The following is a 27153-nucleotide window of genomic DNA, read 5'->3' on the forward strand; positions in this document are numbered from 1 at the left end:
GATTGGAAAAAAAAAGATTAATTTTTTTAAAATAAAAAAAATAAAGAAACTAAATTTCAAGCATGCAAAGTACAAATGAAACAACTGTTTTTATAAAAGATGCGTTGATTCACTCAGATTGGAGTACCCTTAGACAAGCTTATTCTTGTAGAGAAAGAAACTGAATTTTGATTTCATTTGCTGCGGCAATAATTTTTAGTTTCAACATATTGAAAGCCTGCCTACATCTCGGCAGAAAAAAATTACAATTCTTTCATCAGACAATTTAAATGATGCAATGCAAAGAGTCATCAATGTATGATCTTTTTATCATAAAATAGCCTTTTTACTGGAAAACTTGATACGTAGTGTCTTTCACATTCTTCTATGCCAAATGATCTCCGTAAACTGCAATCATCGACTATACGTAACCCTTTTGTCAGCGCCGCCAGAGCCGACCTTGTTGTTTCAGTTCTTGAACTCGCCTGTGTCATCAAAGGCAATGAGCATTTATCAATGTTATAAAAACAATACACACATGTATGAAGATACTTCACCTTTGATACTTTTTAGAACGCTCGAGAAACTCTTTTGCGATATCTTTTCTTTCATAGGATTGCAATACTTGTCTGATATCAGCCGGACTATTGCGGGCTACATCTGTGGACAAATCAAAACAAATGGTACTATAATCAACAAACGAATATGGGAAACATAAAATTTGAACAAAGGCAACATGCAGAGGAAAAAGCAACAACATAGACTTACATTCAAGAAATGGAATAAGGTCTAAAAGTGCGGTATAATCTGTCTCGAGCTTATATGGCTTAATAGGGACACAATTTTCTGGTTGAAGGCTAGAATCAAATGCATGAGCACTCACATATAAAATCTTGGCTGGATCCCTGTTTAGCTTTGAAAGATCCTGCCAACAGGAACTATTTGTTAACAATAGGGCCATAGATTAATACACATAGTATTGTAGAAACTAAGGAGGCAAAAACCAAAAACAAAATGTTTTGAAGGGAAGAGATTGACTATAACATGGTAAAAGTATCATGGAAACTCATATATTAGAAGTCAGATTGCATTTTGCCCCCTTTACTCAAAGCCTAGACAAATTAGTACCTATATATTAGATTAAAGAGCAAACTAGTCCTTTCTGTTAAAAATTTCATTCATTGCTACTGTTATTGGTGTAGTTAATAGAATAACTAGACAGTTGCGCGTGATATGTCACATGTACCTCATGCTAGTATACAAGGACAAATTTTTAATTGTAGAAATGGATAGAATTTGTAATAGAAAGACCAATTTGTTTTTTAATCTAATGTACATGGACTAATTTGCTATTTTTTTAGTAGAGGGGGCAAAATGCAATTTGACTCCTAGTATAAAGGCCTCCATGGTACTTTTACCACTATAACATACTCTATAATGCTTGCCATCCTGATATTTAGTAGCACCCCTTGATAGCCTATATCGTATACAATGGTCAGTGTCCAACCTTTCACAAACAGGATCAACATACTGCACGGTCGAAAACAAACTAATCATGAACTTGCAGGCAACATCAGTTATCATATACTTGTGTATTTAAAATGGTAGCCACAATGAAAAATATCAAATTACCATATTCATCTGGTCAGAATAGACGACAATTTCATAGAATTTTGCTAGATGTTCTAGAAAGGCATCAACTCCAGGTCTTTTGAAGGTACGCCAGCCTCTCTCTCGCTTTGCCAACCAAAAAGGGAAGGTTTTAGATTTCATAAAGGTGAAATGGAAAATAATTTTAAGTCAAATTCTTACCTTCCAGTCTGTATAAAGTAATGTCTCGTTCAGATCTAGGACAAGAGCAAAAACATGCTGTTCTAGAGGATGCAAATCAGGAAGAAGCTGATCTGAAGTTGGTTCAGTATATTCCTGAAAATACGAGATAGAATTATAAGAACAAAACAAAAGATAGGCTGTCAATAATAGAAAACCGGAAACAAGAGAAAGAAGAATGCTTCTCACCAGCAAATGCTCTTCCACTAACCTCCTGAGATCCAAATAAGATTCAAGTGCTTTAGCCGGAACTGAAATGTTACAAGCAAAGAAACCAGGAATAAATTGGGGTTGAACCAGAACATGTAAACAAATAAATAATTGACCAACATAATAGACAGCAATCAGCACCAATGGAATTTTCTTTTCTGTCTCAATGAATCCATTTACAATAAAGCAGCCCAAATTTTCTAAAGGAATATTTTGGTAAAAAATACCATGGAGGCCCTTGTACTAAGAGCTGAATTGAATTTTGACCCCTCTACTCAAATAATTGACAAATTAGCACCTATATGTTAGATCAAAAAGTAAATTGGTCCATCTATTAAAAACTGTTCAGTTATTCTGTCAACCATCCCAGTTTTTAACAGTAGAAAATGAATAAAATTTTTAAAAGAAATGACCATTTTGCTTTTTGATCTAATGTACAAAGACTAATTTGTCTATTTTTTAGTAGAGGGAATAAAATGCAATCTGACACCTAGTACAGGGGCCTCCATGGTATTTTTACCGGAATATCTCCAGGCACTAGACAATGCAAACCAAATGCCCTGTTATGCAAATATTGTGCTAATAATTAGGTTGACATACAGAACAAAGACTTTAGAGATAATTGTAACCATGAACAAACAAAGAAGCAATAAGAGATAGAGAAACACAATAAGGTCATCACCTGTCATTGCAGCAGAGTAGAGCAAGCCTCCATATTTCTGAAAAATATATGAAAAAAAAAAGAATCATTACTTTCATATCTAATTTCTTCATAGTATTAGGACAAACTAAACAATGGATATATCACATTATTAAGACTTAGCTAAGGTACCGCAGATATACATTCAAATGATCAATCATAAAGGATGAACTAGGAGGCCCAATGATCAATCAGAATTACACCTAAACAACTAAAATAAATAGGGAAATCCTTTAAAAAATCAATTTATAAACAAAATCAAACTCACATCAATAGCAGAAGCATCTTCACTAGGAGTATAACTCGCTGCAGCCCGCAATGCCTTTGCTTTATGATCTACTCCTCACATGAACACTCTGCAAATCATATTAAATTCTTTTTTTTTAAACCACTTTTAATCATATAAAAAAAACCCAAAATCACAAATGATCCGATCTTTTAAAAAGGGGAAAAAGAAACTTACTATAAGAGAGATAACCAGCATAGCCAGTAGTTCCAGTAACACCTGCAATGAGTCCGTACTAGACAAAGCTCCAAATTTTCCCTCCCGAACCCTGTGGGGAAACTTCCGGCTCCGGAGGAGGAGGTGTCGACTGATCGGAGAGAATGGATTGTGAAGAAATTATTGTTCCTTTAGAAGGATCCGAAGAAGAAGAAACCACTCCTGAACATAAACCCCTTTGAGAAATAATCTTTGAACTGAAATTATTTGAAATTGTTCGAGATCTAAGAATAATGGAAGACATTTTTATTAGAGTTTTTGATTTGGCTTCTTCTTCTTTTTTCTTTTTTCCTTTTTTTTTTGTGATTGATGGAGATTTTAAATTAATTAGGGTTTAGGGTTTTAGAAATCGAAAGTGAGCGATGAAATCAAAATGTAGAATTTAAGGGGAGTGTTTGGAAGTTGGTATTGAACTATTCTACGTTGAGTGTAGAATGGGGATTGTGGAATTCGTTGTTTGGCAGTTGACTTCGTTTTTCTTCTTGGGTAAACTACAGTTTTAGTCACTTACATACAGTTAAATTATAGTTTTGTCACTAACTTTTAAAAAGTTATGATATGGTCACTATAATTATCGATTTGTTACGTTTTGGTTACTAAGCCGTTAACAATGTAGCAACAAGCTGACTTGGCACGTTATATCATCATTTCGAATGAAAAATTTAAGTCAAATTGGACAAGTAATCCCTATACATTTTCTTTTTGAACACTTCAATTTTTTTTCTTTTATTTTCTTTGTTCCTTTTTCTTTTATTTCTTTATTTCTTTTCTTACCTTGTTCTTCACTTGTAAATTTATCAAAGGAAACATCATATAAGTATGTTTTTGTGAACTTCTCAATTTCCTTTTCCTAAATTACTACAATATCTTCGTGTTTTATATTTATGTTATGTTTGACAATCATGACTAGATTCTGAAACTGCTTTCGGGATCATGATATCTTCCTTCTCTTAGCAAAGAAGATATCGAATGAAAGGATACTCACTTCATATGTGTATATGAACAAGCAATAGGTGTAGCAAATAGAGTTGGTGGCTAGGAAGATCTAGGTGTTGATAGAAGTCAGTATGATTAGAAACTCATGTCTAACTTTACAGTTGCTATCTTAGAGGAGTTTATCGGCCCGATCACACTATAAAAAGCAACAAATATAATCAATAATATCAATAGTACAAGCATGACGGTATCAAATTATAATATAGTAACTTACAATGAAACACTTCAGTAAATATTCTAAGGATCGTTCTTCCATTGGGATTAGTAAGTGAAAGCATTAATTGATTAACCCATATAAAAGGTAATTACTAATTTAATTGACTCAAGAATTATTAGTCCAAGTTGAATGAAAATCATAAAGAAAGTAACCTAGCTTAACAATCAAACAAATTAACCTAATTTCCCTTTTTCTTGTCTTAGACTATGCAAATAATCAAGGTAATGGTCAATTCGTTAACTAACTACTTACGAAGCTAATGTGCATATTGATTATCACTCTTAAGTAGGTATCTTCTCTTAGTCTCACCCTAACGTAATCTCACCGTAACATACGAATTACCGCCTAGGATCTCCTCTCGACCTCACCATTTGGCACAATTGTATTAAAATTCTACATGATAGAATCTCATCTATCTAAATATTTCACTAGAGGCATCAATTCTAATGTATCAAGCAATTTGATACCATTAAACAAGCAAATAATTAAGATCATGCATATCAGATTACCACTCATATTTAATTAACCCTATAATAGTGTTAGAGAAAGTTGACTCTAACACAAAGCCTAAAGGTTCGTCAATAGCATGCATCATAGCACTCACAGACTAGGTAAGCCTTTCCTGGGCATTTGTTTATCATGTTAAGTTTCAAAGTCCAAAATGGGTTGCTTTTTCCTAAAAAAATTATTTGAACTTAAGCCTTCTCATTTGTCACATTTTTTGAAGTTACTCAACCTTACTCTATAGAAAAACTTTACCCTCTTTCCAATATTTTTTCCTTGGACTACTCCACCTATAGACTAAGATTCACACTATCCACCACCTTGGCCATTTTCCATATTTCTTCCTTTAACTTATCATTGGACTCTCTAACTTTCTTCTAAGATTCCTTGAGGGATTTAGCTCTTTTTTTCTTCGAGTCTTTTAGTACAATTATATACTATTTGCCTACAACTAAATGTTGTAGCTAAAAGGGCCATTGTAAGCAACATTTGAAGGGATCTACTAATTTCACTCAAGTAGCAATTTCTCCATTTCAATCACTTCCTTACCCACATTAAATAAGAGTCCTTCAGTGTAATATGTCTAAATTTTTCCAATCTTGTAAATCGCGTAATTTTAGAAAAATATAAGAAAAATAAATAAATTTCCAAGAATGTGTATCGAGTTAATTGTATGATATTGTTGGGATAAAATAGATATAAAAAAATTAATAGTAAAGTTTAGCATGAAATGTCAAGAATAGAGTAAGGACTAAATTGCTAAGAATTCAACAAATTAAGGGACTAAAGTATAATTATAATATTTAGTAAAAAAATATTAGACCATGATTACAATATATTTGTATGAGGTAATTATTATAATGTACACATAATCTCATAAAATAAAGGAAAAGTGATGAAGATGTAGGACAAGTGGTCGAATTTGATTGGTTATTGAGTAATTTAAAAAGGAAAAGAAATGGATGGAAAGGAAAGGAAAAGAAAAGAAAAAAACAAAAAGTTTCCTAAGAAAATTTCACATCTTCGAGTTTAGATTTGAATCTTAACTTTGTTTTTATCCTATTAAATTTTAAAATATTTTATATGAGATTATTTAACATTAATTTATTATATTTATATATGTAATTAAGATTATATAAAAATTATCATAATTGACCGTCGAATTATTTGATATAATAAAATGAAATAATCCAAATTAATTACTCCGATAATATAATGTAATGTTACGTATTCAAATTTAATGACTAAATTAAGTGTGGAGTGTCACGAAAAATTTTGTTACTATTTTAGAAGTATTTACTTGTGAAATTGCAACTATTTTAGTATTATTTAAATATAATTTTTTTAATGTATTTTTAATTTGTTGAGAAATGTTTACTTTGATATTTTTAGTGTATTTGATATATTTTATTTTTAATTTAATTTTTATACAAAAAAATTTAATATAAATAGATTAAACTTAAATTTAGCTTCTTCTTTTTTTTTGGAACAAATTTAAATAAAATTTTAAACTAACTTTTTTTAGTCAAATCAAACCCAAACTTAAAAACAAGCCTAAAATTTTATACTTACTCAATCCATTATGATGTCTAATAAAAAAACATTACTAAGCATCACAAACTATGCCAACACATTGTCTCCCAAATTAAGAGTTCACGGCCTGCTACAATACATTGGCTAAGGGATAATTATTATATGTATAATCGTGATGACTAAACTAGCATATGAATCATGGCTAAATCACATCAAGATTTGTCAGTAGGGCTGTATAGCAGGATCACAAGTCCTTCAATCTTAGCCAATACACATGCAGATAGTTTATCATGATTCAACCATCAATTTCCTTGGTAAAACATCTATTTAGGAGACTTGCATCTGGCTACATACTTCTCCACCGTTGAACCACACCTCTTTTAGAACCTTTCATTTCCTCTCCAAGCTCTTTAAAACCACCACAAGTGGCTTTAAAATAGAGATGGAATTAGGGATGAAGTTAGAAAATTTTTAGGGAAATCATAATTAAATTATATATTTTTATGATGGTAAAAAATGCAAATGATCAACTTAATAGTCTGTATTTTTATAATTTTTAAATGATTAATTTAAATTTTTATCATTTTTGGAGTAACCAAAATGTAATTTTATCATTACTAATAGTTTTATAAATTATGAAAGAGTTTAAATGGAAAATTTTCCATTTTAAGGGGATCAGAACCCCTACCAGCACCTAACTTCGCCACTGAGGTAAATAGAAATTAAATTGTTAAACATGATTGAGGAAAGGTCTCAAATTTTGTTCTTCCTAAATAGAATTTTTTTTCGTTTTTTAATAATTTTATTATAGATTATGATCATCTATTTTTTTCTCATAGTGTTTAGAATTACCCGTAATTCCTCTTTAATCATAAATAAGAGAATAATATGTTTCAGTATACTCAAACTCACGCCCCTCTTTATTGTCAATGATATCCATATTAATCAAACTAATCCTCGATAAAAAATCAAAATTTTAAATTTTTAAATGTTGGAGGAAAGGTTTTTAACTTTTGTCCTTGATTCAACATTGATGAAGATGAAATGGATGGGGATGGCTTAATAAATGTGTGTTTCAACCTCATTTATGAATAAGAATCATAGCCACAAGCTTTTTCCAAAGCATTGAATGCAGTGCAATTTAATTTGTAATTTGGAACCTCCAAAACCCATAGAAACCCGTCATGTGGTGTTCATGATTCATCCGTGCAACGCTTTAGATGGTGACACGTCTTATTTTAATATAATTGTAATAACTAAAATTATTTTTATTGATTAAGAATTTTAATTAAAAATATTTTTTTAAATTAAATTAAATGATAAATGATTGTGTTAAGTATATCTTGTTTAAGGTTAAATCATAGTTACAATACTTCTATTATGTTTAAATTTTAGAGTATGTATATATACTTTAATCAGTGGCGAAGTTAAGGAGCTGGCAACTCCTAAATGAAAAATTTTTTATTTAAGTTCCTTTATAATTTATAAATTTATAAATTAGTAATGGTAAAATTACACTTTGACCCTCTAATTGATAAAAATTGATTTAATCCTTTAAAAATTATAAAGATATAAGCTATTAAAATGGTGAAATTAATTTTTTATTATCATAAAAATATACAATTTAATTCTGCCCCTACCTCTACTTTTATAACATCATTAGTTAGGCCAATAGTTGACACCCTTAATTATTTCGGTGCGCTTAAGCTAAACTTTTTCTTATTACAACTTATCATGTCAAAATAGATCCTTTTTTATTTTTTGTGTGTGTTATTAGAAAGGTGATTTAAATCAAATTTCACATTAGCATGTCAACTAGAATAGTTAAGGATGTTAACTATCTGGACTAACTTGTGTCATTATAAAAGTAGACGACCAAATTATGTCGAATTAAGACATAAAGACTAAATCCCAAATGTGAGCATAATAAGAGATCAAAATTATAATCTAATCATTATTCTTATAATGACCAAAAGAAAGGGAAAAAAATATGGGTATGTTCATGAATTGGTAAAAGTACTATAACAACCATTGTACTATACCTTGGATTGCATTTTGTTTCTACTAAAAATTTGGCAAATTGGTCCTTATACTATAATAGATGTGGCAAATTGAATAAATGTGTAAAAGTTGAGGGCTAAATTTGTTATTATCCTTTATATGTAAAACATCAAAATAATCATCTAACGTATAGGAACCAATTTGTCCATTTTTTTTAGTAGAGTGACCAAACCCAATATGAAGTATAGTACAAGGACTGCTATGATACTTCTACCGTCATGAATCTATTTTTTAATTACCAATCTATATATACTATTATTTAAAGCTTCGACTTGACTAAGTCAATGTCACCCTCAATTGGTTTCCAACTCAATTGTGAAATTAATTAAAAAAAATTCAAAATTTTTATAAAGCAACAAATAATTTAAGAGTATTTTGTCTTTTTAGATAGAGATAAATCTCAAAACTATATATAAAGTATGGTTTAATGTGTAATTGTATACATTAAATTTTAATTTGATCCAAATCTTGTAAATTATTAACATAATTATTGATATAAGCATCATTTTATGTTTATATATTGCATACATAAATAATTATATTTATCCAATATAAAAATAAACTGATGTATTTATGTATTTAAATGATGGTTAAATTAAAATTAAAGTTTCAAGTATACATTAATTTGAACCACAATTAAAGTTTCATGTGTATAATTATACCAAATTAAAATTCATGTATATAATTACGCATTAAATCAAAATTCATATATAATTTTAAAATTTATCCCTTTTAAATACAATTTAGAAAAACACATTCACATGACAGAATTTAAACTAAAAACCTCAAAATCTTTCTTACTCCAGTTTTATCATTTCAACAAAAGTTATAATTAATTTTTATAAAAATTATTTTTATAAATTTCCTATATAATTTCTTTTACCCACGTCATGAATTTCGCATAATATAATATACATGGTAGGTACCTTTTATGACATTTATTAACAATTTTTTTTATTTGTTAATGTTAGAGGCGAGTGTTCAATCGAGTTAAGTCGAATCAAATCGAGTAAAAAAAAATTGAGTTAATCAAGTTCTCAAGTCCTATTTTATCATCCTAGCTCAATTTGAATTTACTTTGAATCAAGTCAAGTGAAATGAAATTCGATTCGAATCGAATCGAGAGAAATTATTCGAGTTAAATTAAAAAATTTAAACATGTCAAATAAAAATATTATTACAGTATAAATAATTTCATGTTAGAGTACATAAATTTAAAACCATATTATTTGAATTTTTTTTTTCAATAATAATAACATCATTAGTTAGGCCAATAGTTGACACTCTTAATTATTTCGGTATGCTTAAGCTAGACTTTTTCTTAAAAATATTACAACTTATCATGTCAAGTGTGTGTGTGTTAGAAATGTTATTTAAATCAAATTTCGCATTAGCATGTCAATTAAAATGGTTAGGGATGTTAACTATTTGTACTAACTAGTGTCATTGTAAAAGTAGAAGACCAAATTATGTCAAATTAAGACATAAAAGACTAAATCCCAAATGTAAGCATAATAAGAAATCAGAATTATAATCTAACCATTATCTTATAATGACCAAAAGAAAGGGAAAAAAAGATGGGTATGTTCATGAATTGGTAAAAGTACTGTAGCAATCATTGTACTATACCCCAAATTGCATTTTGTTTCTACTGAAAATTTGGCAAATTGGTCTTTATATGTAAAACATCAAAATAACCATTTATCGATAGAATTTTAACAGAGAGACTATTTTACTCATTCATCTAACGTATAAGAACCAATTTGTCCATTTTTAAATAGAGTGACCAAACCCAATATGAAGTATAGTACAAGGACTGCTATGATACTTCTACCGTCATGAATCTCTTTTATAATGATCAATCTATACTATTATTTAAAGCTTGGATTTGACTAAATTGATGTCACCCTCAATTGGTTTCCAACTCAATTGTGAAATTAATAAAAACTCGATATTTTTATAAAGCAACAAATAATTTAAGAGTATTTTGTCTTTTTAGGTAGCTAGAGATAAATCTCAAAACTATATACAAAGTATGGTTTAATGTGTAATTGTATACATTAAATGTATATAATTGTATACCAAATTAAAATTCATGTATATAATTATGCATTAAATCAAAGTTTATATATAATTTTAAAATTTATCCCTTTTAAATACAATTTAGAAAAACACATTCACATGACAGAATTTAAACTAAAAACCTCAAAATCTTTCTTACTCCAGTTTTATCATTTCAACAAAAGTTATAATTAATTTTTATAAAAATTATTTTTATAAATTTCCTATATAATTTCTTTTACCCACGTCGTGAATTTCGCATAATATAATATACATGGTAGGTACCTTTTATGACATTTATTAGCATTTTTTTTATTTGTCAATGTTAGAGGGAGTGTTCAATCGAGTTAAGTCGAATCAAATTAAGTAATAAAATTTTTGAATTAATCGAGTTCTCGAGTCATATTTTATCATCCTAGCTCAATTTGAATTTATTTTTGAATCAAGCCAAGTGAAAAGAAATTTGATTCGAATCGAGTGAATTATTCGAGTTAAATTAAAAATTTTAAATATGTCAAATAAAAATATTATTACAGTATAAATAATTCAATGTTAGAGCACATAAATTTGAAACCATATATATTTGAATTTTTTTTTTAAAAAAAATAATAATAAGATACTTGAGTATGATAAATTTGAATCATTAATTAGATCCTAAAATTATTATTTTAGAAAATTTTTAAAATTTTAGCTTTTTCATATTTTTTTAGAAAATTTTAAAATTTTTTAAATATAAATTTTGAAATTTTTATAAATATTTTGAATTTTAAAAATTATTGTGAATTTTTTTTGTTGAGAGAGACCAATTTGCTTATTTTCAAAGTTGACAGGGACAAAAAGGGTATTTGAATTTCAAAATTCAAATAACTCGAATAATTTGAATAACTGAAAATTTTGATTCGATTAACTCAAAAATCAAAATTATTTTCATTTTTTTTCGAATCGAATCGAGTTTTGCTCACCCCTACTCAAGGTATTTATCAGAGCGAACCCAATAGTTAATCCTCCACATTATGTAGACCTATTAAGGTTTAGATGGTGGCCACGAGTTTTAAAGCTGCTTCATACCCAATGTGAGGACCGAACTCTCAATCACTGGTTAAAAACCTAACTCTCGTGATTATTTATTAGCAATCCATAAATCTTAAAATCAAAATAATAATAATAATAAACCCACTAAACCCTTTAATTTATAACATAAATTATAAATTATTCATTTATTAAGTTTTAATTTTCCATTTATATATTTAAGGAATTATAATTACTCATATCTAATTGTACTTTGATACACTTAATCTTACGCAATTACTTTATAAAGACAAAACCCTGAATAGCATTGATTACTTAAAATGCTAAAATAAGGTGCACATTTTTAAAGATCAAAAGCGACATAAAACTACCACATTAATGCAAACCATGGACGTGGCCTTCATATCAGCCAATACATACAATTTCTTGCAGAACAAGGCACTATTTTTAAAACCACCCCTCAATGATGGAGTCCCCAAGATATTTCTCATGTAACTTTCTAGAAATAAATTGATACAAATAATTGAACCCTCATCATATTTACATATAAATACTAGCCCCTCCTTTCCAGTAAAGCTTTGAGTTTCCTGCTCCAAACTTCAAAAAACATGGCTCTCAAATGGTTTCTCAGTTCGGCATTTACTCAAGTTTTTGGCCATACCGATGGCGGTCACTTGCATGCCAAGGCAGTGGTATCGTGCCCTAACGAAGGACTTATCGGTTGCAAGGAAATGGAAGGAGGGATCACCAGCATCAAAACCTGCAAGGAAGACTACCCTAATGGCTTCCAAATGCCAGTTCATTATCCTCGATACTCGAAGGCCGATTATGAGAAGATGGAAGAATGGAGGATCGATATGTTGTTGAAGGAATATGGATTCAGCTTTAATGGTGGCACCGTCGATGAGAAAAGGGCTTTTGCCATGGGAGCTTTTCTTTGGCCTGACCAACTTTAAGTTACATATATACATGTATGTATATCATGTTTGATTGGTAGATTGTGTGATTAGGAAGTGCTTGCAAAAGGGATGCTTTTATTTATGCTTTGGTGATATTGAGTTGTAGTAATTAACCATGCCTTAGCATGATTTGTAAGGAAATTATGTGTGTAATTAGCTGATCTTAATATAGTTATATATATATATATATATATATATTCTTAGAAAATCTAATCTTGGACCTGTACGGTATTTTTTTTAGTAAAGAATCCTTAATTAAAATGGAATTCAAGAAAATTTGCTTTTGCAAAATGTATCACAATACCAATTGTAAACGTTGTTTAGAGAAAGAAATACATATATCAACTCTATTAATTAAAACCTAAATCCGATTCAACCCAAAAACGGATTTAGTTATTAAATTCAATTGCTAAAGTAAACAAAAAAAAGTACAAGCATCAAGTGATTGGGTGCAATGATTTCAAACTTTGGAGACAACATTGTTGAAATGAGTAACTATGAACCTCAACTCAATCTGTAAAAGTCCAAGTAAAAAAGAAAAAAAACGTATAACAAGTAAATATGAAGAAACTCAACACTTTGTTCTCCATTGTCAGCCATGGCTACCAACTTCGATCCCAAGTTGAAGATATTCTCATTTTGCATCACTTTCGGAGGAGACCTTTGGGGTGGTACTGAGGAGAAGAATATGAAAGCTTTTCTAAAAGCTACTTTGTTGTTAGACACATAAATATTAAAAGTATGTAAACCAAGCAAAAAGAATATTATTGTGAAACTTGGAGAATGAGAAAAAAATTTGTTTGAAGGTAAGGTTTGGAGCCGTGCTATAGATGATGAATGCTATTTTTTTTTCCACAAAGAGGCTTATAATAATAAGCTAAATTAGAGTTGTTCATGGGTCGGGTCACTTGGCCCGAAGGCTTCCCTAAAAATGAGAGAATTTAAATAAAAATATAGACTCGAAAAAAGGTTTTTGGCAAAAAAATAATGCCCGTTTAGAAAATGGGTCAGGCCTTGGGTAAGGTTTTTTGGCCCGCGTCCGATTCGACCCAAATTTGCAACAAAAAGAAAACCTTGTTGTTTTTTCATGTTTTGTTGTTATTTTTTCACTGTTTTGCTACAAGTTCACTATTAGCTAGGCTACTATTATTTTGTTGTTAATATTTGGATATTGTATAATACTTTTTTTGTTAATTTTGGTGCTATTTTTTTTTTGTTAATACACTTATCTTAGTGTTATTTGGGTATAAATATTTTTTTAAAAAATTATTTTTAATTTGTTGAAATACATTTATTTTAATATTTTAGTGTATTTGGTGTATTATATTTTTTAATTTTTTATTTAAAAATAAAATTAAAAAAATTAATACGGGCGAGTTAGGTCGGGCTCGGACTTTAGCATTTTATCTGGGCGAATTTGAGTAAAAACTTAGGCTCATTTTTCGAATCGACCCTGGGCTACCAATCGGGCCTAAAATTTTGTTAGGACCCGACCTAACCCATTGACAACTCTAGCCTAAACTATAAATTCAATAGCATCTTCTAAAAAAAGAGCCCAAAAATAAATTAAAGGGTTAAAATGACTTTTTTCATAAAGTTAGAAAGTCAAATAACTCATTATGCCATTAAACAAATACGATCATGCATAGTCTTCATTTTTTGTCCAAGCTCATTTTTCAGGCCTAATATTTTTGTCTAAACCCTCCCAAATTTTAAACTTACCTTTGAGTCTGGACGGATAACCCAACCCATGAATAGATCTATTCCCCGTTAATCTAATCAATCAAACTATGAAATCAAACATTAATGCACTAAGAAAGATAGCATTAATAACATAAAAACATGTATCATAACAAATAGTAAACAATATCAACATCCAAACTTCAAGAGGAGAATGTAAGTTTGAATTTTAAAAATAACAGTGTTGGTAAGAACAATCATGAATCTTAAACATATACAGTAAAACAAACATGCGTAATACAAATGAGAGGTAACTTTGAAATGTGGATATGAATCTTTCATTTTCAATTTTTTTTATGGATTTTGGACCCAAGTTCTCATTTTTTTTTATGTAAGGTCCCTGGTTCCCATTGATTGCCACATACATGATCATTTCTCAATCATATAAAGCTTGGTTTTCTTGCTTTAAAGATTTAATTTAAAAGGGCCTTCTAAAATATATATAGGTTAAAATATACTTTTAGTCCCTACACTCTTCACATATTTGGAATTTAATTATTTTACTTTTATTTTTAGAAATTTTTATTTTATTTTTCAAATTTCAATACTTTGATTCAATTATTAATATCATTTTTTTTTGTAAATTCACTGTTGTGAAATTTGAAAATAAAAAAAAATCACTTAGTAGCCATGTAACAAAAAAAATATTTATGTTGCAATAAATTTGAATTTAACAAAAAAATTTAATAATGTTAACAATTAGACTTAATTTTTTAAATAAAAAAATAGAGAGATTAAATTCCCTATATTTACAAAGAAGTCCTAGTTTATAGATGGGAAAAGAGAGTTCATAGATAGTAAATGGTTTTTAGTCATCGAATTATGAAAAGTTATAACATAATCACTCAATTATAGTTTTTTTCTTTTCTTTTTGGGCACCCAACAATGAAAAATTACAAAATTATCATCCAATTATTCAATTTTGTCTTTTTGGTCATCAGCTGGTTAACATAAAAATAAAAACACTCAAAAATTCAAAATAGTTAAGTGACAAAAAGATAAAATTAAATAGTTGATTAATCATTTTATAATTTTTCATAGTTGCGTGACAAAAAAATACTAACAGTTGAATGAAAAAAATCATAATTGAATCACTACTATTGTAATTAAAAAATATTTTATATTGAGATTAATATTTTAATCTAACTTGCTAATTACATGTTGATGGGTTAAAAACGTCCTGGGAGGAAGGGGTACATCAACAAAAGTGACAGCAAAGCAGCGGTTGATTTAATTCATGGGACCAATAGGGTTCACTACACCAAAACAGGCTTTTAGCGGCACTTTTAGTGGCGTTTTGTGTAAAAACGCCGGTAAAAATCGGGAATTAGCGGCGTTTGTTATAAAGCGCCACAAAAAATAGGCCTTTAGCGGCGCTTACAAAAAAACGCCGCTAATAATATGCATTAGCGGCGCTTCTGATCAAACGCCACAAAAACTCCAAACCCAACGGCGTCGTTTGGTGACCTTCAGAGGGACTTAGTGGCGTTTTTAAACAAACGCCGCTAATGTTATGGTTTTTAGTGGCGTTTGTTTCTGAGCGCCGCTAACTTTAGGGCTTTTAGCGGCGTTTTTGATAATGCGCCGCTATAGTTAAGGTTTTTAGTGGCGTTTGTTTGTAAAGCGCCGCTAATGTTGGAGTTTTAGCGGCGTTTTGATGGAAACGCCGCAAAATACATTTTATCTTAATTGGTTTAATATTATTTAGATTAATTAAATAAAATTCAACTTAATTCTAGAATATGTAAAATATTCGATGGATAATATTATTTAATTTAAATTCAAGGTTGGAATAGTAATACTTTAATAATTCATGACAAACATTTAATTAAATACTAAAATAAATTTGTGAATTTTAATTGAAATCATTCAAATTAAATGGATATACCTAACTCGCTATCATTCCTTTTGTTATCACTTCAATATTAAAAAAAAATGCTATATGTATATATATATATATAGTTGTTCATCCTTCTTGTTTTCATTTATCTAATTGAGAAATTAAGAATATAATAAATTTGTTAATCAGAGAAATTTATTCATTTATCAATAAAATAAAATATTAAAAATTCCATACTTTATATAAAAAATAAATTTTATAAAGATTAATATTGTTTATTGCTACTTTATACAAAATTTTTAACTATTAATTATTGTTTAATCGATTGAAACTATAATATTTTATGATTATTAAAAATTTAGGGAATTTTTTGGAAGGTATATTTTAAGGAGTAAGGGGTATGGATTAGGGTTTGGGATTAAAGTTTAGGGGTTAGGGGTTAGGGGTTAGGAATTTAGGGGTTAGGGTTTAGGGGGATTTAGGGGTTAAGGGTTAGGGATTTAGGGGTTAGGGTGTCAAGGGTACTCAAGTTAGGGTTGGTTGCTTAGATTAATTAGTTTAATTAATTTATATATTAAATATGTTCTTATATGTTTGTAAAATATATAATGATAAATTTAATATATTTAAATTATGAGTATATATTACGTCTTATCGGCCTTGAGTATGTGCTAGCAGTCGAGTAAGTAGTGACTGCCCGGTTTTGTTTCTCCAATTTTTTGTCAGTACTCTACAAAATCTAGTTCACCCTTCTTTATAGTAGAAAGGATTGTTTTAAATATATTTATTGATGAACGACGGGATTTGGATTGTTGGAAGCTAGAAGCCCCCTTTCGGTTTTTTGGTAATGTTCCTAGGGCACCGATAGCACATGTCAAGAATCCTACAATTGGTACGTGGAGGCTCAGTGATCATTTAAGATATTTCAAATATGTATAGTTAATTTATATTATTTAGTTAAGAGATATAATATATATATTAGGGTTTAAGATATTTCAAAGATCGATGTATATTGAATGGTTAAGGGTTTAAGGTTTATTTGAGACTTGTTAAATGATACAATTAATTAATACTTTTATATTTAATAATATTTAACTTTAACAATTGGATATTTTTTATATGGATATATATATAGGTAATTAATTATTGAATTTGGATAGGATCAAAATATTAGAAAAACTAAAAAAAATATCCATAGTTGAAATAAAAAAAACTAAATTATATAATTTTATCAAAAACTTTTAAATATTACTTAAAATTTTAATAATTATTTAATTAAAATTTTAATGAAACATAGAAGAAATAAATAAATAAATAAATAAAATATGTGAGATTTAACGGCATTTTCAGAAAAAAACGCCGCAAAAGTTTTTAATAATTTGGAGAAAACGGTGTAGTTTTTGGCTGGGAATTTAACGGCCTTCGCGGCGTAACGTCGAAAACGCCACTAAATCTGGGAATTAGCGGCGCTAGGAAGAAAACGCCGCAACGTTGCTCTGTAGTCTGTAATTAAAACGTTGACGTTTTGTGTGGCATATTAACGGTATTAGCGGCGCTCAGGTGAAAACACCGCAATTTTTAATTTTATATTGTTTTTTTAATATTAATTAAAAAAACAACGTTTTAAAATTTCTGAAAACGATGGCGTTTCAATAAAAGAAATTAATGTATTAGTGGCATTTTTGTATAAAACGCCAAGAAAATTTGATTTAGCGGCGTTTTATTCATAAACGCCGGAAAAATATTATTAGTTTGGGCAAAACGGTGTAATTTTTGTTTAGGAATTCTTTTCGGCTTTAGCGGCGCAACCCCTAAAACGCCACTGAAGGTAGGTTTTAGCGGCGCTATCAAATAAAACGCCGCAAATTTTCCGCCCATTTTAGAGAAACGCTGTCGTTTTACATGACACCTTAAACGGATTAGTGGCGCTATATTAGAAACGCCACAAATGTTCATTCTGGTAAGACGCTGTCGTTTTATAGTGTCTGTATTTCATCCCAAATAGTCTCATCCCTTACCTGACAAATCACTTTTCCCCCCAAAAATTCCCCCCAAATTTTCCCCAAAAATCCCCCAAATCTAGAACCCTAGTCTGCTGAGCCCCCAACTATCACTGCTACATTGCCGTTTACTGACCCTTCTGTTGTTGCTCGTCGACCGTTGACCGTGACAGTCGTGTACCACCGCACTCCTCTGCCGTCGCTTGGGTAAAACAATCGGTAAGGTTTTCCTCTTTCTTTTCTGTGCGTAAATAGTTGAGTTTTAATCTATAAAAGTTCACTTCTCCTCTAACAAAACCCAATTATTGGATATATTAAATTTTAGTGAACTTGGGTGTTTAAAAAACTGGAAAAAGACCGAATCTTTTTAATTGCTTTGCATAGAGTTTTTAATTTCAGCTGTTGGGTCTTCGAATTCTAGTATCTTATTGTTTTTAAAGCTAAAAAAGATGGGTAATTTCATTACACTGTGTTTGGGGTTATTTCTTGAATGGAGTTGAGTTAAATTCATGGTTTTTTTAGCTTATGAGATTCAACACCCACAAATTTTAGCAGATGGGTTTAATTATTGTGGTAATCTGGGTTTTTGTTTTTAATGCTAAAATTCATCAAATAATTGCATCATCTTTGTTGAAGAAGCAGTCCGGTAAGGTGATTTTTGTGGTGTAGAGGCAACGGCGAGGAGCGATAAAAATGAGAAAAAAGGGGATGGACAGTGATGAGGGTTGATGATTCTTATGGTTAGTGTTGGACATTAGGGATAAATGATAGTTTTTATGATGCAAATAAACCAAAAAAAAGTATTTTGAAATAATTATACAGAGATCTCTAGCTTTAGTTAAAAAAATCAATTAGCAACCAATTAGTGGATTAACAAAATTTTTAATAATAGTAACTAATTCAAACAATAATTTTAATTAAAGTGACTAAATTAACAAGAAAAAAATTAAAATAACCAAACACTATTTTAAAATAACCCTGATGTAATTTACTTTTTAAAAATCAATACTTAAAATTTGTAATCAAATTCAAATTTCCAAAACCACCATAAACTACTTTATTCGAAGCCTAAATCTAGAGAAGAAATTATTAGTGGACTCCACTTTTTCCACCTTTAACATATTTAATGAGAGTTATTATTCAAACTATTTTTTATTTATTATGTATTATAATTATATGTTATTTTTAAACATATATTATGCCAGCTGATCTCGTTCTTTTTGGCTTAACCCTATTTTATTTTTCACATATATAACCTATTTTTCTAAAAAATTTTGAGAAGATTTTTAAAAAATCACGCAATCATTCGTGAAAAAACGTAATCAATTTACGTATATAAGCTATATTTAAATTTTATTGGTAATAAACTTTTAATTTTAAAAATAATTGTAAATGTTATTTTTAAATAATAAAACCTATATTTTCAAAAATAATTTTTATAATTTTAGAAATAATTGTAAATGTTATTTTCTAAATATTAACATCTATATTTTCAATAATAAATTTTATAATTTTAGAAATAATTGTAAATGCTATTTTCTAAATATTAACATAATACATAACTATCACATTAATATTATACATAACTTACATAATACATAACTTACGTTAATATTATACATAACTTACACAACTTACATAACTTAAATAACTTATATAATACATAACTTACATTAATATGATACGTAACGTACATAACTAAATTAATTAATAGTATACATTAAGTTGTCGGACTTATATAAATATTTAACCTACATAACTTACATAATACACAACTTACATAATACATAACCTTCATAACTCATATATACTTATAACTGAACAACTTACCCTTGTAGTTTCTGGTGAAAAGCAGACTGCAAGAATTTAGAAATGGACCGTTCTTGGATGAATTTGTTAAGGGTAAGCAACGGTTATCGAAATGGAGTACAGTATTTTCTAAATTTTGCATTTCAACATGCAAGCCAAGAGAAAATGATTCTTTGCCCGTGTAACAACTGTATCAACACAAACTGGCATTATCGTGAAGTTGTATATGAGCATCTAATTGTGGATGGGTTTGTTCGGGGTTATAAAAAATGGCTTTTTCATGGAGAATGCCTGCCTAGTACCTCCTCTTCAACGATGGATGTATCTTATCCTGGTACTGCTTACCATCAGTCCGTTGTGGGGGATGACATGGAAGGTATGTTGCGGGATGCATTTAATATGCACAATCATCATCCGCAGTCGTTCCCAGCCGAATTTGTGGCATATGATGGTAGTAATCTTGGTGGAAATACATTTACCGAACCGGGAACAAGTGTACCTCATGAAGAGCCGAATGGAGAAGCGGTAAAGCTCTACGCGCTACTTAATGACATGAACGAAGAACTGTATGAGGGATCAAAATTTTCAAAAATGTCTTTCTGCGTTCGTCTTTTTCAATTAAAATGTTTGGGAGGGTGGACTGGAAACTCATTAACAATGTTGTTAGAGTTTTTGAGAGAAATGTTTCCGTTTGCAAAAATCCCTCAAACATGCAAAGATATGAAGAAAATGATAAAAGATTTAGGCCTTGGGTACAACAAAATCCATAGTTGCCCGAATGACTGCATATTGTATTGAGGAGATCGGAATAACCAACAGTGCTGTCACGTATGCGGTGAATCCCGTTGGATATATAAAAATACAGAAGATGGGAATGATGATGAAAATGATGCACAATCAAGAAAGAAGCCAGCGAAGATTTTACGGTATTTTCCGTTGATACCAAGGCTTCAAAGGCTTTTCATGTCGTCGAAGACAGCGGAGTTTATGACGTGGCACCATGATGGACGAACCGATGATGGATTATTAAGGCATCCGGTAGATTCTTTAGCTTGGAAATCATTTGACAATAAATTTCCAAGCTTTGCAAGCGATCCTAGGAGTGTGAGGCTTGGGCTAGCATCTGATGGATTTAATCCTTTCAAGATCATGAGTACTGCGTACAGTACTTGGCCAGTAGTGCTTGTTCCGTACAATATGCCTCTATGGATTTGCATGAAGCAATCTTCCCTTATCTTATCTATGATTATCCCTGGAGAGAAAGGGCCCGGGAATGATATTGACATTTATTTATAGCCACTTATTGAAGAGTTAAATCAATTATGGGCTGGTATCGAGACATATGATGTGCTGAGGAAGGAGAACTTTAATTTACGTGCAGCTTTGATGTGGACCATTAATGACTTCCCCGCTTATGCCAATTTATCCGGTTGGAGTACCAAGGGTCATTATGCGTGTCCTTGTTGTGCTGCACAAACATGTTCGCAATGGTTGTACAATGGAAAGAAGTTCTCTTACATGGGGCATCATCGGTGGTTACCGAAAAATCATAGATTTAGATTTCAGAGTTCTGTATTTGACGGTAATAAAGAGTTCAGAGAAGCTCTTTCGCAGACCAGTGGCTCTGAAATCTTGTTCATGTTGGAAGATATGAATTTTATTTATGGGAAGATGAGCCAATCGCAAAACACACAAAGAAATAGAAGATCAAATGATGAAGCTGATGGTGACTCTGATGAAGAGGATGATCTTAATGAGGCGGACTTGTGGAAAAAAAGAAGTATTTTTTTTGAGTTGCGTTATTGGGAGCATCACCTTTTACGCTACAATCTTGATGTTATGCACATTGAGAAAAATATCTGCGAGAACATTGTGGGTACAATTTTGAATGTCGACGGAAAATCAAAAGACAATCTTCAGAGTCGACTTGATTTAGTCCAAATGGGAATTCGGCCTGATCTTCATCCTATTCCACTTTTGAATGGAAAATATCGGTTGCCGCCGTCTATTTTTTCAATGTCGAAGACGGAGAAAGAAGTATTCTGCATGGTGTTGAAGGATATAAAGGTTCCAAATGCATATGCATCAAATATATCTCGATGTGTTAGTGTAAAAGATCGAAGACTGTATTCGCTAAAATCACATGACTATCACATCTTGATGCAAGATTTACTGCCAGTTGCTCTACGATGTTGTATGTCGAAGAAGGTGACGTCTTGTATAATTGAACTATCCAATATAATGAAAGCCATTTGTGGCAAAGTTTTGGATGTTCAAGAACTTCAGAAGGTACAGGATTGAGCCACTTTGACGTTATTTTGACGTTATGCAACATGGAGAAAATCTTTCCCCCTCCCTTCTTCACTATTATGGTTCACTTGATAATCCAACTTCCGCATGAAGCAATTCTTGGCGAACCCGTTTTCTATCGATGGATGTATCCCATAGAAATGTGTTAATTAAAATTTTTTAAAATTTTCATTCATTCAGCTATATGCCTTTAGTTACAACTTTTGATATTATTGTATATCGTGTTTAGGTTCCTATCCAAATTAAAGTCTTACTGTCGCAACAAGCGTTATCCAGAGGGATCGATTGCTGAAGGCTACTTGGCAGAGGAATGTATGACCTTCTGTTCAAGATATTTGGAAGATGTTGAAACAAGGGTGAACAGACCAAATAGAAATGATGGACTCACAGATCATAAATTCGCCGATACTTATTTGTTCCAAAGTTTTGGAGAAGCAATCGGTAAAGTTGAAATTGCAGAATTAGATGATTTATCGTGGGTACAAGCACATCGATATGTTTTGTTTCACCACAAAGCAATGGAACCTTTACGCAAGTAAGTTATACAACTTTGATAAATATTCATCAATCAAATATTGTTTATCTTCTAACAAACGGAACATATTTTCTACTTAGTGAGTACAAAGATCTCGTTCGCGCTCCAGAAGAACACAACATCGAGATATCAATAAGTTGTTCACAGAATCTTTCCATGAATGGTTAAGCCAAACGGTATGAAATTGGAGCATGACTATCACAATTCATAATGTTTTCTCATAACATTTTTAATTACTCAGTTTACTTTTCACTCAATAGGTTTGGAGTGGGAAGAACGTCACTGACGAAGTTAAATGGCTTTCCCAAGGTCCAAATCGGGTGGTTAAAAGATATAGTGCGTTCATCATCAACGGATTCAGGTTTCATACAAAATATCGCGAGAGATTGAGGAGAACGCAAAATTGTGGAATAGTTGTTAATTCCTCAATTACAAGTTATGCTAGTGCTAGAGACAATAATCCTGTCGAGGGAAATGTGGAATATTTTGGACTTCTTACTGACATAATTGAGTTGGATTACTACGGCAAATGGAAAGTTGTCTTATTTCGAGGTGATTGGGCCGATGTTAATACTGCTCGTGGAATCAAGCAAGATCAATTTGGTTTCACAATGGTGAACTTCGCTCGATTGATTCACGGAGGACAACAATTGATTGATGAGCCGTATGTATTTTCTTCTCAAGTCAAACAAGTTTTTTACTCAAAAGATTAAACTGATGAGGGTTGGTACATTGTACTCCGTAACATCCCTAGAGACTTATTTGACATGGGCAGTGGAAGTAGAGATGTCATTGACGACAGAACACAAACTTTTCCCTTTCCAGAACAAAACTTAAACGAAAACATTCCTAGTACTAGTACACAATTTCAATGGGTCCGCCAGGATACGGATGAAGATATTTACGACTTATAATGTAGTAAGCTTTTATGATTATTTTTTTATATGTAATATAATAATATAAATATTGCTATTATTATATATTCCAACTATTTTATATGTGCTATTATTGTTGTAATTGTATACTAAGTTTTCAACTATTTTATTTGTATTGCAGATAAAATGACTAGAAGAAAAGTGCGAGAGCTAGGCATTGTTCAAGCTACTCCAAACTCGGCGGAAACAAACAGCAGTGGACAACAGACTGCTATCGGATCTTCGAATGTTCCGGTTACACCTGAGGAACCTACACAAGTTCAAAGTAATTTAACATTTAATTTACATACGTGTTGACATATTGTTTATTTTTTAAAAAAATTCTTATATTATTATATAATATTTTTCAGCTGAAAGTGGTGGGACGCGGAGAGTTCGAGGACGTACGCTACTTAGGGATTTATACGAGCTAGATCCAGCCGAGCGTGTCAAAGTCTGCAGTAATAGCTTTGGTCAGCCTGTTGGATCAGAAGCTTGCCTTTTAGCAAGATACCTGGGCATTCTTCCGCAGAATGCAAATATGTTGCCAATTAATTACGAGTCATGGTGAGCGATGCCTGATAGTAACAAGAACCAAGCTCTCGATAACATTAAGGTAACAAAAAATTAATGTCATTTATAATACTTGGGTTTAAGTTTCATTTATATTTACTTTCTTAACTTGTGTTTTTTTTAGGCGAGATTTGCTCTAGAGGTCTCCGATGCTTATGTAAAGAAGGCATTGGGAAAAAGATGGAGAGACCATAAGAGCACTTTAAAGAAAGAATATTTTAAGACAAAAACAACACTGGACGAGAAATTACAAAATGTCCCACCCGGAATGCTGAGGTACCAATGGGAAGAGGTCGTTAGATTTTGGACTTCAAAAAAAAGAGAGGTATGTGTTACTACAAAAATCTTGTAATTATTTTGGTTTATAGTACTTACTAATTAACGAACTAATAATTTCATAACGTAGGATCGTGAACGCATTGGAAAAAGTAGTAGGCAGAAACAGAAATTCACTCACACAGCTGGGTCGAAAGGTTTTGCTTTTGTAGCTCAGGCCCAGGTAGTATTAATTTTGTAAGTCTATCATATATTTATTACTTTCCAACAAATAATATTTTTACTACTGTATTGTAGGAACTGTTGTCCGGTCAAAAAGTTGGACGCCTTCAACTTTTTGACATTACACATAGGAAGAAAAATGAAAACCCTATGACTCCTGAAGCTGCAGATATTATGGTACGTTTGCTTAATACAATTTGACTTGTTTTAATTATTTATAGTGTTTATTTTCTAATGGTTTATGTCATTTATTGAAATGCAAATATTGTTAAGTTAGGCAACATTTATTTTTTAAATATATATATCGTTCCTAACTATGTGATTTATTTATTAGGAAAAACTAAAGGATAAAAAAGCGAAGTACGAAGCGATGGCTTCCAGTGATAGTTCTGTTCATATTGACGACATTGATAACCGAATTATCACTGATGTTTTGGGTCCTGAAAGGTACGGTCGGGTTCGATTTCAAGGATCTTTTCTTAGCCCATCCCAATATTTCGGATCCAGCTCGCAACAATACATGCCTTCGGGAAGTCAGGCTAAAGCTGAGGTTCAGAGACCAGATGGCTCAGATGCAAGCAACAACAGTTGAGCAAATTACACAACTTAAAGCGGAGGCAGCAGCGAGAGAAGCAGAGCAGCGTAAAAAGTTCGATGAACTCCAGCTGCAGCTTCAGAATATGATGAATATGTTTCAGCAGTCGCAACAGCCGCAGCAGCCGCAACAGCCGCAACAGTCGCCGTCTTAGACTATTGTGTAAATATGTTTCAATTTTGACTTTTAATTATCATTTTAAAATTTATCATTTTTGTACGAATAATACGATTTTTATTTTATTTATTGATATTTATTATATATTATTCGTTTAATTGTAAATATTATATATATTTATTGCTTTTGGTTGGTTTCGATTTGGTTTCTTCTGATTTTTTTTACAGGAGGGCTAAAAATATAAAAAAAATTCTTTTACAAATCTGCCAAAATTAGCGGCGTTTTTGGGAAAAGCGCCGCTAAAAGGCCTTAGTCTTTTGCGGCATTTGTGAGAAAAGCGCCGCTAAAGGTCTTGATCTTTAGCGGCGTTTGTCGTGTAAGCGCCGCTAAATGGTCGTTGTCTTTAGCGGCGTTTGTGTGGGAAGCGCCGCTAAAGGTCGTTGTCTTTAGCGGCGTTTGTGTGGGAAGCGCCGCTAAAGGTCTTGCTCTTTAGCGGCGTTTGTGCTGGATGCGCCGCTAAAGGTCTTGGTCTTTAGCGGCGTTTGTGTGAAAAGCGCCGGTAAAGGTCTTGGTCTTTAGCGGCGTTTGTGTCGAAAGCGCCGCTAAAGATCTTGGACTTTGGCGGCGTTTGTGTTGGAAGCGCCGCTAAAGGTCTCGGCCTTTAGCGGCATTTTTTACTGGAAGCGCCGTTAAAGTTAGCGACGAGGGATTTAGCGGCGTTTTTTTCGGCGCTTTGAGAAGCGCCGTAAATACCTTTACCGGCGCTAAAAAGTGCCGCTAAAGGCCTAAAAAAGCGCCGCTAAAAGCCTGTTTTGTTGTAGTAGTTGTACTACCAAGACTGGGTTTGGAAATTTGCAATTGGATGGAGAGGAACTGACAAGTTAAGGTTCAATATGTGCCATGAACTACAAATATGGCAGCAAACGCTATAACCAGAAAGGTTAGGAGTAATACAACGGGATTTCACTTCTTCATTCACCCCCTTCAATGGTTCAAGATGTAATGATACGAGATAAATGTTAAACAACCCATTTTTTAACTTTCTTAGTTCAGCCTTATAGTTAAACTTCCATTTCTATCCATCTATCTATCTATATATATATTTCAATCAAAGTCCCTTGTGTTGTTAGCCTTAAAAATTACCAAACCTACAAATCTCATTGCATTCTTCCAATTTCAAGATTCCAATACCAAAAAGGAAAGGTTGAAGAAACAAAATGGATCAAACAGAAAAGCAGAAGCAGAAGCAATCACTGAGTCAATTCCATAGAAAACTGACTCAGTTGCTTCTTTTAGTTTCTATATTTTTTTCCTTGTTTTTTTCTCATTCTTTGTTCCATTCCTTAAACCCCACTTTCCATAACACATTTGCTTTCAAGTTTCTTAACCATAACATAGAAAAAAAAACTTCATATTCCTTCTTTGCAATGGCCTCCTTGTTTTCCTTGCAAAATTTTCTGGACTCATCAGTTCTTCATCAGAGCATAATAATGATCATCAGTCTTTCAAGAGCTATGAATATGTTACTCAAACTGAGTCAACTAGTTTGGATCCCAAAACACCATTGTTAGGGAAGGAAGAAAATGCTGGTCTTGATGAAGAAGAGTTAAAACAGGCATCAGTTGATGAACCTTTTGTTGA

The 27153-nt window shown here is 31.3% G+C and overlaps 3 protein-coding genes across 4 annotated transcripts; 2 read left to right on the forward strand and 1 right to left on the reverse strand.

The window, feature by feature from the left end:
• Positions 1–158: 158 nt before the first annotated feature.
• LOC107921343 (mitochondrial import inner membrane translocase subunit TIM50) lies at positions 159–3563 on the reverse strand. 2 transcript variants are annotated; one of them, XM_016851216.2, is made up of 10 exons: positions 3183–3561; positions 2988–3075; positions 2702–2738; positions 1999–2060; positions 1792–1905; positions 1612–1716; positions 1411–1509; positions 748–904; positions 537–639; positions 159–464 (listed from the first exon to the last, which is right to left on the reverse strand). In XM_016851216.2, the coding sequence occupies exons 3-10, from the start codon at positions 2706–2708 to the stop codon at positions 419–421; spliced, it is 693 nt and encodes a 230-aa protein (XP_016706705.1). In that variant the 5' UTR covers positions 2709–2738; positions 2988–3075; positions 3183–3561; the 3' UTR covers positions 159–418. The 2 variants fall into 2 exon arrangements, with proteins under 2 accessions (XP_016706705.1, XP_040948499.1); XM_041092565.1 differs by lacking the exon at positions 1411–1509 and having other exon boundaries at positions 3183–3563.
• Positions 3564–12062: 8499 nt separating this feature from the next.
• Positions 12063–12734, forward strand: LOC107922628 (uncharacterized). Its single transcript, XM_016852739.2, has one exon. The coding sequence runs from the start codon at positions 12231–12233 to the stop codon at positions 12576–12578; it is 348 nt and encodes a 115-aa protein (XP_016708228.1). The 5' UTR covers positions 12063–12230; the 3' UTR covers positions 12579–12734.
• Positions 12735–18168: 5434 nt separating this feature from the next.
• Positions 18169–25670, forward strand: LOC107922630 (uncharacterized). The gene is made up of 7 exons (XM_041092566.1): positions 18169–18380; positions 23872–24015; positions 24101–24345; positions 24427–24627; positions 24709–24801; positions 24876–24977; positions 25135–25670. Exons 3-7 carry the CDS (start codon positions 24304–24306, stop codon positions 25390–25392), a joined length of 696 nt encoding a protein of 231 aa, XP_040948500.1. The 5' UTR covers positions 18169–18380; positions 23872–24015; positions 24101–24303; the 3' UTR covers positions 25393–25670.
• The last annotated feature ends 1483 nt before the right edge of the window (positions 25671–27153 follow it).

Source organism: Gossypium hirsutum, chromosome D05 (assembly GCF_007990345.1).
Source record: "Gossypium hirsutum isolate 1008001.06 chromosome D05, Gossypium_hirsutum_v2.1, whole genome shotgun sequence".
Taxonomy (NCBI): Eukaryota; Viridiplantae; Streptophyta; class Magnoliopsida; order Malvales; family Malvaceae; genus Gossypium; species Gossypium hirsutum.